Source organism: Salmo salar, chromosome ssa25, assembly GCF_905237065.1.
Source record: "Salmo salar chromosome ssa25, Ssal_v3.1, whole genome shotgun sequence".
NCBI classification, from domain to species: domain Eukaryota; kingdom Metazoa; phylum Chordata; class Actinopteri; order Salmoniformes; family Salmonidae; genus Salmo; species Salmo salar.
Genome location: NC_059466.1, coordinates 28,418,907 through 28,431,191, shown reverse-complemented (window position 1 = coordinate 28,431,191; position 12,285 = coordinate 28,418,907). Strand labels below are relative to the sequence as shown.

General features: G+C 42.8%; 1 protein-coding gene across 1 annotated transcript in view; it reads left to right on the top strand.

The window, feature by feature from the left end:
• The window catches only part of LOC106586501 (WD repeat and FYVE domain-containing protein 2), a 40,188-nt gene that overhangs the window by 25,211 nt on the left and 2,692 nt on the right, over positions 1–12,285 (top strand). The window contains exons 7-11 of the mRNA XM_014173877.2: positions 2,978–3,104; positions 3,431–3,536; positions 3,979–4,080; positions 4,323–4,453; positions 12,069–12,177. Coding sequence (XP_014029352.2) covers positions 2,978–3,104; positions 3,431–3,536; positions 3,979–4,080; positions 4,323–4,453; positions 12,069–12,177 — 575 coding nt within the window. The remainder of the gene's footprint in view (positions 1–2,977; positions 3,105–3,430; positions 3,537–3,978; positions 4,081–4,322; positions 4,454–12,068; positions 12,178–12,285) is intronic.

Below are 12,285 nucleotides of genomic sequence, written 5' to 3'. Positions count from 1 at the left end.
CGATGGGAAACTGCTAAAGTTGTACTTAGAGTAAAAATGATCTCATTCTGCTCAGAAAAGAAGGAAAATAAAATAGGAACTTGAGAAAAATGTCAATGCTCTTGATACCCTCCTTGCATCCATTCAAACCAATGATATTCCTAAGCGACTATTACAGGCCAGACTCAAACTTATATAAATTCTTATTTCGGCAGAAACGGGCGTTTAGTTATAACACAACTAAATAGCCATGAACTCAGGAATAAGTCTGACAAGTTCTTGCTCTTGAACAATTAACACATTCTGTAGTATCTCAGGATATAAGATTAACTGGGGCAAATCAGAGATCCTCCCTATAAATCTATTTTATTGTTTGAATATAATTTCCCTCAACTATTGAAATTGGTCAAAGAGGATCTCGAAAGATGGACCTCTTCCTCTGTCTCTTGCTGGTCGTATTAATACATTTAAAATGATTCCAGTGTCCCCCCCCACAGAAATGGTTTGATACCCTTAATACCCTTAACCATTCATAAAATCTCAAGATTTTATTGGAGACAGAGAAAGGCCAGAATTAAACTTACTATATTACAATGCTGTAAAACCAATGGCAGACTTGCAGCACCAGACTTTCTAAATTATTATTTGGCCTTTGAAATTAATAACATAGCCAAATGACTCAATTATCGAAGTGTAAACTCTCCTTCCTGGATTGATATAGAAGACTCCTGCGTAAAACCACTTAAGATTCAAGATCTTCCCAATATTTTTCAATCTGTTGAAAAACTGCCCTTTTCCAATCCCTTTACATTAAATACACTGGAAGCATGGACAAGCATCCACCAGTTACTTGATAAAGGACATTTAATTTAAGTACTGAACAAAAATATAAACGCAACATGTAAAGTGTTGGTCCCATGTTTCATGAACTGAAATAAAAGATCCGAGAAGTTTTCCATATGTACAAAACGTGTATTTCTCTCAAATTGTGTGCACAAATTAGTTTACATCTCTGTTAGTGAGCATTTCTCATTTGCCAAGATAATCCATCCACCTGATAGGTGTGGCATATCAAGAAGCTGATTAAACAGCATGATCATTACACAAGTGCACCTTGTACTGGGGACAATAAAAGGCCACTCTAAAATGTCACACAACACAATGCCACAGATGTCTCCAGGTTTTGAGGGAGCATGCAATTGGCATACTGACTTCAGGAATGTCCACCAGAGCTGTTGCCAAAGAATTTAATGTTAATTTCTCTACCGTAAGCCGCCTCCAACGCCGTTTTAGAGAATTTTGCAGTATGTCCAACTGGCCTCATAACCGCAGACCTCATGTAACCAGCCCAGGACCACCATATTCGGCTTCTTCACATGCAGGATCGTCTGAAACCATCCACCCGGTCAGCTGATAAAACTGAGGACTATTTCTGTCTCTAATAAAGCCCTTTTGTGGGGGAAAACTCATTCTGATTGGGTGGGCCTGGCTCCCCATGGCTGCGCCCCTGCCCAGTCATGACATCTATTGATTAGGGCCTAATTCATTTATTTCAATTGACTCATTTCCTTCTATGAACTATAACTCAGTAAAATCGTTGACATTGTTGCATGTTGCGTTTTATATTTTTGTTCAGTATAGATATAGAAAAGGATTCATTTGAATAGCTCCTCAAGTGTTCAGTACCTACAGATTAAACACCTACTTAAATCTAAATCGCAATTCAATCCGAAGCAACAACATATCTCAGAGCTAAGCCGATTGCTCTTAGACAACCCAAGTTCAATAAATATTACTTCCGAAATGTTTCAAAAACTGACAGGAGTAGGTGATGCTCCATCCTCCCTAGAGAAATGGAACCAGCGATTTGGACATCTCCCTTAACAGGGAAGCCCAGAAGAAAGTATTTACTACCGCCCACAGCATCTCATGTAATAAGAAAATTAAACTTATCCAGTACAAAGTCCTACATAAATTCCACAATATCTATGGAACTTGGTGGCTGATGGGGCTTGTTGATTCGCTTCTGTGACTTTTCTGCCAAAAAGACCTTCCCAACACTCATCTCCATGCGTTCTGGCTTTGTCCCATCATTGAGAATTACTGGAAAAAAGTTCTCAGCATTGTCTGTCATCCTCCATATTACCATGTTTTCATCCCCTTCACTCTGTATACTACACTATTTTGATGATGACGACCCCTGTGTTTCTTCTAAGGACTATTTTGATCTCATTAACAATCAGAAAAAAAGTGATACTGTTCAACTCGAAAAGCAGATCCAATGTTTCAACCATACACTGGCTTAGTTTATGGTCTGACCTAGCCTCCCTGGAGATATCCATCTTCAAACTAAATAACAAACTGAAGGACTTTTACACAATCTTGGAACCATTTCTATCCTACACTGCCCCCAGGCAACCCCAAATATGGCACTTCCTACCTAATTATTATATCTCTTCTAACTGGCAACTTATCTACTAGTCTGGTCCTTTGTTGCCCCCTCCTGTCCCGTCTTGTCCTGTCTGGTCGTCTCTTGTTTTGACTTCTCCCTATTTTCTTTAAATCATTTTTCTTTCTTTTTACCCTACTTTTCTGCTCTTTCTTACTTTTTGGTGGTAATTTACTTTCACAATAATAAACAGTTATATGTACATGGGATGGTGGAAGAGCTACGGGACTTGAGTGGGTGTTAAGAGGACAATAGATAATATTTGGTGCCTGGTGTACTGGCTTATATATATATTTGACGTGATGAATTTGCACCATATTTTAAAATTACAAGTAAATAATCAAGTTCTCCTTCTGTTATGGGGGGGTGGATGTGCATTTGCTGTCTTACCAAGAAGTAGAAACTCAGTGAACAGTTTTAGTTTGTTTCTTTAGTTTGTTCCACTTGGTGCAGCCTTGACCAGGTCAAGTTAAAGATCCAGTGGCTGGGAATGTTCGTTATCTCCAGCACGATCTAAAGAATGTGTGTTAAGTGTTCTGCTCTCTCTAGGCAACGTGACGGCACTGTGTTGGGACCCGGCCCAGAGAGTGTTGTTCTCTGGCAGCTCAGATCACTCCATCATCATGTGGGACATCGGGGGACGCAAAGGCACCGCCATAGAACTGCAAGGACACAAGTAAGACTTGCACACTGAACGTCAAAATGGTCGTCCAATATAGTCTTCAAATGTAATCCCAATGTAGTATTAAAACCCCAATGTATTCATCTGGATGATACGGTCTTAGAAACGGTGGAAATGCCTCCAGTAGTCTCCTAAGGGGCGTTTCTGTTGAGTAATGATCCATAACTTTAGGCTGATACATGTACAGTCATGCAGTTGGAGAAGGTGTCTGAGTCCGCAAAATGGAAAACCGAGAGCACTTGTGGATAGAATGTGTGAAATGTAATCGTGAAATCAAGCTTTATATACTGTGTGTGTGTGTGTGTGTGTTAACTATGCAGTGATAAGGTCCAGGGCCTGTGCTATGCGCCACACACACGTCAACTGATCTCCTGCAGCTCAGACGGCGGCATCGTCATCTGGAACATGGACGTGACCAGACAGGAGGTGAGGGAGGGATGGACTGATAAAGATAGAGGGATGGAGCAGAAGGAGGGAGGAAGAGAAACCTCAAGGCAGTGAGACGGATGGCGGGGGGGTGTGAGAGATAGACCTGAAACAGACCGAGTGGCTTTAAACCACAGCCATAGATGCACAGACAGAGAGAATGACAAACTCTGAATGAAAATTTGAATGTTCATGTACTGAATGCAAATGAGGTGTTCAGTGCCAACATGGCAGGTAGTTTGCTGAATCTGTGTAGACTACCTATGGCTTTGGTTGGCTCTAACCATCTCTCACTTAGGTTATACCTAAGCACTGATTATGGGTCAGTTCCCTTTATTAACTCCCAATGGTTAAAGGTAGGATTGAGAAAGGGAAAGCTGATTCTAGAAAATTACTGTATTCAAGGTCTGTTTTCAACCTGTCTATCTGTGTGTTCCCACAGACCCCAGAGTGGCTGGACAGTGACTCGTGTCAGAAGTGTGAGCAACCATTCTTCTGGAACTTCAAACAGATGTGGGACAGTAAGAAGATCGGCCTGCGCCAGGTACAGTGGGCTCCATACTGTCACTGTCACTCTGGGGTGTAGTTCACCTATTGTCCACAAAAGAGCAGGAGAAGTCCTTATTTTATGTTCTTCCTATGGCATGGTGAAATACAGAAAAACAGCCCTGGTGTGGCCTCATCTGTTTGTGAGTCTACATGAGTGAGATATATGCACATTGTCGTTATCTTCCAGCCGAGTAGGCCCAACCCAAGCCTCAGTATATCCTATCTCCTCTCCCCCAGCACCACTGCAGGAAGTGTGGGCAGGCTGTGTGTGGAAAGTGCTCTGCCAAGCGCTCCACCATCCCTCTCATGGGCTTCGAGTTCGAGGTGCGGGTGTGTGACAGCTGCCATGAGTCCATCACAGAGGAGGAGTGAGTAACACACACAACTGTGCACAAAAAAGCTAATAACATCAGTGGTGTAAAGTACTTAAGTCGAACATCTCATTTCAAAATCATGGGTATTAATATGGAGTTGGTCCCCCTTTGCTGCTATAACAGCCTCCACTCTTCAGGGAAGGCTTTCAACTAGATATTGGAGCATCCATTCAGCCACAAGAGCATTAGTGAGGTTGGGCACTGATGTTGGGTGATTACGCCTGGCTCGTAGTCGGCGTTCCATTTCATCCCAAAGGTGTTCGATGGGGTTGAGGTCAGGGCTCTGTACAGGCCAGTCAAGTTCTTCCACACCGATCTCGACAAACCATTTCTTTATGGACCTCGCTTTGTGCACGGGGGCATTGTCATGCTGAAACAGGAAAGGGCCTTACCCCAAACTGTTGCCACAAAGTTGGAAGCACAGAATCATCTAGAATGTCATTGAATACTGTAGCGTTAAGATTATGTCTGAGTGTTGGAGTGTATCCCCTGACTATTCTTTAATAAAAATAAAATTGTGCAGTCTGGTTTGCTTAATATAAGGAATTTGAAATTATTAATACTTTTACTTTTGATACTTATGTATATTTTAGCAATTACATTAACTTTTTGATGCTTAAGTATATTTTTAAAGAAAATACTTATTTAGATAGGTAGCTCTCTATCCACAAGATAGCAGAGTATGTAAAGCCATAACACATACTTTTTTTCAGCAACATATTATGATCGATAATATCGAAAGCTGAACTGAAGTCTTAACAATACAGCTCCCACAATCTTCTTATTAATTTCTTTCATCCAATCATCGGTCTTTTGTGTCGGTGTGTCAGTGCTGTACACCGTTCTGTGCCATACATGTTAGGCGACCTTCCCCATAACAGCATGCTGCTGTTAATCAGTTTACAGTGAAATAAAATTGTATCTGGTCAAACACAATTTTTTCCAAAAGTTTACTAAGAGCCGGTAGTAGGCTGATTGGTCGGGTGTTTGAACCAGGTAAAGGGTGCTTTGCTCTTCTTGGGTAGCTGAATGATTTTTGCATCTCTCCAGGTCTGAGGTCACACACCTCTTCCACACTCACTTTACAGAATTCAAAATTACAATGCTTGTCTTTCATTATCAGGTTAGTTCTGCATGAATATGAAGACTAAGTTTGTTGTTGGCATGTCATGCCTAACATGCTGACCAAACCGGCCATCGTGCGCACGTTGATTTTGTTCACTCACACCAGAAGCGATCAGGACACGCAGGTTAAAATATCAAACAAACTCTGAACCAATTATATTAATTTGGGGTCAGGTCAAAAAGCATTAAACATTTATGGCAATTTGGCTAGCTAGCTTGCTGTTGCTAGCTAATTTATCCTGGTATGTAAACATTGGGTTGTTATTTTACCTGAAATGCACAAGGTCCTCAACTCCGACAGTTAATCCACAGATAAAACGGTCAACCAAATTACTTTCTCGTCATGTCTCCTTCCTTAAGGCTTATTTTTCTTCTTTGGACTTTATATGGTGGTTGGCAACCAACTTTACAGCATTACTACAACCTACTGGAGTGTGGATCTAAGTTCATCTTTCAATCACCCACATGGGTATTTGCTCCTAAAAACCAATGAGGAGATGGGAGAGGCCGGACTTGCAGCGCGTTGAGCGTCATAAAATAAAACAATTTTTTATATTTTAGCACCTGGCCATGCAGACGCTCGCTAAGGTGTGCGAGCAGTGTGGGTGCAATGATTGAATAACATGTATGTGTACATTTATTTTGCAACGCTCGCGCACGCGACCCGAGCGCTGTGGTCAGCATGTAAGTTTGCTAATTTGGGCATTGATAAAGTTATTCAAGTAGTAGGCAATATCAGAGGGTTTTGTGATGAATGAGTCATTTGATTCAATGAAGGATGGAGCAGAGTTTGAGGTACTCCAAAGCTTTTTACCATCATCCTTTATCATTTATCTTTGTTTCGAGGTACTGTTTCTTATTTTTGATTAGTCACATGACTTCTTAATTTACAGTATGTTTTCCAATCAGCTGTGCTGCCAGACTTAATTGACATACCTTTTTCCTTGACCCTCTTAACCATATCGTTTTTCAATTCCTCATTAATCCACTGGGATTTAGCAGTTTTGACAGTCAGTTTCTCAATGGCTGAATGCTTATTGGTAACTGGAAGAAGCAATTCCATAAGTGCGGTATCTGGTTGCTCCACATTAAACACAAAAGACCAGCAAATATTTTTTACATCTTCAACATAGGAATCCCTAGAAAACATTTTGTATGATCTCCTGTACACTTTTTTAAGCCCAGCCTTTGGAACTTTGTTTTTTCTAGATATGGCCACTATATTATGATCGCTACATCAGATGGGTGAGGATACTGCTTTAGAGCAGATTTCTGCAGCATTAGTAAAGATGTGATCAATACACATGGATGATTTAGTACCTGTACTGTTTGTAAATACCCTGGTAGGTTGACTAATAACCTGAACCAGATTACAGGCACTGGTTACAGTTTGAAGCTTTCTTGAGTGGACAGCTTGATGAGAACCAGTCAATATTTAGGTCACCCAGAAAATAGACCTCTGTTGATATCACATACACTTTCAAGCATTTCACGCATGTTATCCAGATACTGACTGTTAGCACTCGGGGGTCCTTATAGCAACTTCCCACAAGAATAGGCTTTAGGTGAGGCAGCTGAAATTATATTAAATCAACAGCATTTGATTTGAGATCCTCTCTAAGCTTTACATGAATATGACTCTGAATATATACAGCAACACCTTCCCCATTGGCATTTCTGTCTCATCTGTAGATGTTATAACCATGTGTTGCTACCATTGTGTCATCAAATGAATTATCTAAGAGAGTTTCAGAGATACCCAGTATATTTTTTATTTTTTTATTTCACCTTTATTTAACCAGGTAGGCTAGTTGAGAACAAGTTCTCATTTACAACTGCGACCTGGCCAAGATAAAGCGAAGCAGTGTAACAGAGACAACAACACAGAGTTACACATGGAGTAAACAATAAACAAGCCAATAACACAAGCAAGTCAATGACACAGTAGAAAAAAAAGAAAGTCTATATACAGTGTGTGCAAAAGGCATGAGGGGGTAGGCAATAAATAGGCCATAGGAGCGAATAATTACAATTTAGCAGATTAACACTGGAGTGATAAATGAGCATATGATGATGTGCAAGTAGAAATACTGGTGTGCAAAAGAGCAGAAAAGTAAATAAAATAAAAACAGTATGGGGATGAGGTAGGTAGATTGGGTGGGCAATTTACAGATGGACTATGTTCAGCTGCAGCGATCGGTTAGCAGCTCAGGTAGCTGATGTTTAAAGTTGGTGAGGGAAATAAAAGTCGCCAACTTCAGCGATTTTTGCAATTCGTTCCAGTCACTGGCAGCAGAGAACTGGAAGGAAAGGTGGCCAAATTAGGTGTTGGCTTTGGGAATGATCAGTGAGATATACCTGCTGGAACGTGTGCTACGGGTGGGTGTTGTTATCGTGACCAGTGAACTGAGATAAGGCGGAGCTTTACCTAGCATAGACTTATAGATGACCTGGAGCCAGTGGGTCTGGCGACGAATATGTAGCGAGGGCCAGCCGACTAGAGCATACAGGTCACAGTGGTGGGTGGTGTAAGGTGATTTGGTAACAAAACGGATGGCACTGTGATAGACTGCATCCAGTTTGCTGAGTAGAGTAATGGAACCTCGCCGAAGTCGAGGATCGGTAGGATAGTCAGTTTTACTAGGGTAAGTTTGGCGGCGTGAGTGAAGGAGGCTTTGTTGCAAAATAGAAAGCCGATTCTAGATTTGATTTTGGATTGGAGATGTTTAATGTGGGTCTGGAAGGAGAGTTTACAGTCTAACCAGACACCTAGGTATTTATAGTTGTCCACATATTCTAGGTCGGAACCGTCCAGGGTGGGGATGCTAGTCGGGCGGGCAGGTGCGGGCAGCGAACGGTTGAAAAGCACGCATTTGGTTTTACTAGTGTTTAAGAGCAGTTGGAGGCCACGGAAGGAGTGTTGTATGGCATTGAAGCTCGTTTGGAGGTTTGTTAGCACAGCGTCCAAGGAGTATATAGAATGGTGTCGTCTGCGTAGAGGTGGATCAGGGAATCGCAAGCAGCAAGAGCGAGATCATTGATATATACAGAGAAAAGACTTGGCCCGAGAATTGAACCCTGTGGTACCCCCATAGAGACTGCCAGAGGTCCGGACAACATGCCCTCTGATTTGACACACTGAACTCTGTCTGCCAAGTAGGTGGTGAACCAGGCGAGGCATTCATTAGAGAAACCAAGGCTATTGAGTCTGCCGATAAGAATACGGTGATTGACAGAGTCTCAAGCCTTGGCCAGGTCGATGAAGACGGCTGCACAGTACTGTCTTTTATCGATGGCGGTTATGATATCGTTTAGTACCTTCAGCGTGGTTGAGGTGCACCCGTGACCGGCTCGGAAGCCGGATTGCACAGCGGAGAAGGTATGGTGGGATTCGAAATAATCAGTTATCTGTTTATTAACTTGACTTTCGAAGACTTTAGATAGGCAGGGCAGGATGGAAATAGGTCTGTAACAGTTTGGGTCTAGGGTGTCACCCCCTTTGAAGAGGGGGATGACCGCGGCAGCTTTTCAATCTTTAGGGATCTCGGACGATACGAAAGAGAGGTTGAACAGACTGGTAATAGGGGCTGCAACAATGGCGGCGGATAGTTTTAGAAAGAGAGGGTCCAGATTGTCTAGCCCAGCTGATTTGTACGGGTCCAGGTTTTGCAGCTATTTCAGAACATCTGCTATCTGGATTTGGGTGAAGGAGAAGCTGGGGAGGCTTGGGCGAGTAGCTGCGGGGAAATGCTTATTGAAATTTTCGATTATCATGGATTTTTCGGTGGTGACCGTGTTACCTAGCCTCAGTGCAGGGGGCAGCTGGGAGGAGGTGCTCTTGTTCTTTATGGACTTTACAGTGTCCCAAAACTTTTTGGAGTTAGAGCTACAGGATGCAAATTTCTGCTTGAAAAAGCTAGCCTTTGCTTTCCTGACTGACAGCGTGTATTGGTTCCTGACTTACATTACATTACATTACATTTAAGTCATTTAGCAGACGCTCTTATCCAGAGCGACTTACAAAATGGTGCATTCACCTTATGATATCCAGTGGAACAACCACTTTACAATAGTAATACAATACAATAGACTTCCTTGAACAGTTGCATATTGCGGGGACATTTCGATGCTATTGCAGTCCGCCACATTATGTTTTTGTGCTGGTCAAGGGCAGTCAGGTCTGGAGTGAACCAAGGGCTATATCTGTTCTTATTTCTGCATTTTTTGAACGGGGCATGCTTATCTAAGATGGTGAGGAAATTACTTTTAAAGAATGACCAGGCATCCTCGACTGACGGGATGAGGTCAATATCCTTCCAGGATACCCGGGCCAGGTCGATTAGAAAGGCTTGTTCGCAGAAGTGTTTTAGGGAGCGTTTGACAGTGATGAGTGGTGGTCGTTTGACCTCAGTCCCATAGCGGATACAGGCAATGAGGCAGTGATCACTGAGATCCTAATTGAAGACAGAGGAGGTGTATTTGGAGGACAAGTTGGTCAGGATAATGTCTATGAGGGTGCCCATGTTTACGGATTTAGGGTTGTACCTGGTGGGTTCCTTGATGATTTGTGTGAGATTGAGGGCATCTAGCTTAGATTGTAGGACTGCCGGGGTGTTAAGCATATCCCAGTTTAGGTCACCTAACAGAACGAACTCTGAAGCTAGATGGGGGGCGATCAATTCACAAATGGTGTCCAGGGCACAGCTGGGAGCGGAGGGGGGTCGATAGCAGGCGGCAACAGTGAGAGACTTATTTCTGGAGAGATTAATTTTTTTAATTACAAGTTCGAACAGTTTGGGTATAGACCTGGAAAGCATGACAGAACTTTTCAGGCTATCATTGCAGTTGATTGCAACTCCTCCCCCTTTGGCATTTCTATCTTGACGGAAAAAGTTGTAGTTGGGTATGGAAATGTCAGAATTTTTGGTGGCCTTCCTAAGCCAGGATTCAGACATTGCAAGGACATCAGGGTTGGCGGAGTGTGCTAAAGCAGTGAGTAAAACAAACTTAGGGAGGAGGCTTCTGATGTTGACATGCATGAAACCAAGGCTTTTTCAATCACAGAAGTCAACAAATGAGGGTGCCTGGGGACACGCAGGGCCTGGGTTTACCTCCACATCACCCGAGGAACAGAGGAGGAGTAGGATGAGGGTACGGCTAAAAGCTATCAAAACTGGTCGCCTAGAGCTTTGGGGACAAAGAATAAAAGGAGCAGATGAATGTTGGGGACAAAGAATAAAAGGGGCATATGAATGTTGCCTACTGTTAGAAAGTTATCGATTTTATGAATTTGTTTGATGTGGGCTATTTTTAGCCCTTTTCTGTGCTGCGTGTTAGGCTTCCCAAGGAAAGCACAAAAATAACTATCAGAGGTAGACATGTCAATGATATTTCCATTTGAGCCAATAGTACTGGGTGAGCTGCACACAGTGGGCTTCCTAATAGTCCAGACAGTTTTTGCTAACAGTGTAATTCAGGTTTATAGGCACAATATTACTGGTATCAACAAGGTCCTTATTTTAAATCAAACTCTGCACGTTTAAGTGCAACATCCCAATCCTCTTACCTGATTTGATAACCAAGGGAATATCCGTATTTATGGAATTCACATTTGAACTAATAGCTCTGGTTGAGCTTGTGCTAGCCACAGTGGGCTTCCCATTTGATTTAACGGTCATGGAGCTAACAATGGGAATCAACTCTATGGGTACAAGATTATGACTGACAACATCTTGGAATATGAACATCTGTAACAGTCTTAGGATGGCGCTGTGATATAATGGTAGGGATTACCTGAGACAGCACCGATTTCTGCTGCTGTGGTGGAGGGAAGGTGATAGACTCATGAGGGCTTGGGCTGTGACTGTCAGAGTAAGCAGCTGTTTTATGCTGGAAGAGAGCCTGTGCGCCGCGGTAGTTGGGATGTATTCTGTCCTCACTGAAACAATCCCTCATTTTCCAGAACCGGTCAAAATTGTCAATGAACGCCACTTCCACTGAGGCACAGTACATTTTCAGCCAGTGATGCATTTGGAGGAGTCTGCTGATGCAGTTAGACCCATGGGCAATTTTCTTATTTATTTAACCTTTTTATTTAACTACGCAAGTCAGTTAAGAACAAATTCTTATTTTCAATGACGGCCCACCCTGGACGACGCTGTGCCAATTGTGCTTCTGGATTGTGGGAAGCTTCACTAAAATATCATGAATTTTCGCTCCAGGAAAGCACAAGGTTCTGGCATCCTCAATAGTTACATGTCTTACCATGGAGCATCCCATGGTATGGGGGGTGGGGGTGCTGCTAGGAGTACTGTTGCCTATAGGGCCACTGCCTCGGAGAGGGGGGGCTGTCGCAGGGAGCTGTCGCGGGGATCGACGAGGGCCTCTGTTGGCTCGGTGGATCCGATGTCCTATTGGTATGGTGATCCTTTGTTTTTTCCTATACGTTTGGTGATAACTGTTTTCCCCCCTCCCCGTCTTACAGCCGGGCGCCCACGGCGACATTCCATGACAGCAAGCACAGCATAGTTTACATGCACTACGAGCCCACCACAGGCTGGCTGCTGACCTCTGGGGCCGACAAAGTCGTCAAGGTGAGACAGACACGACCAGACACTTTGTATCTAATACAGGAGGATACATTTATACAAAGTATTTTCTTGGGTGCGTATATGTGTATGAAGGAGTCTGCTTTTTTATAC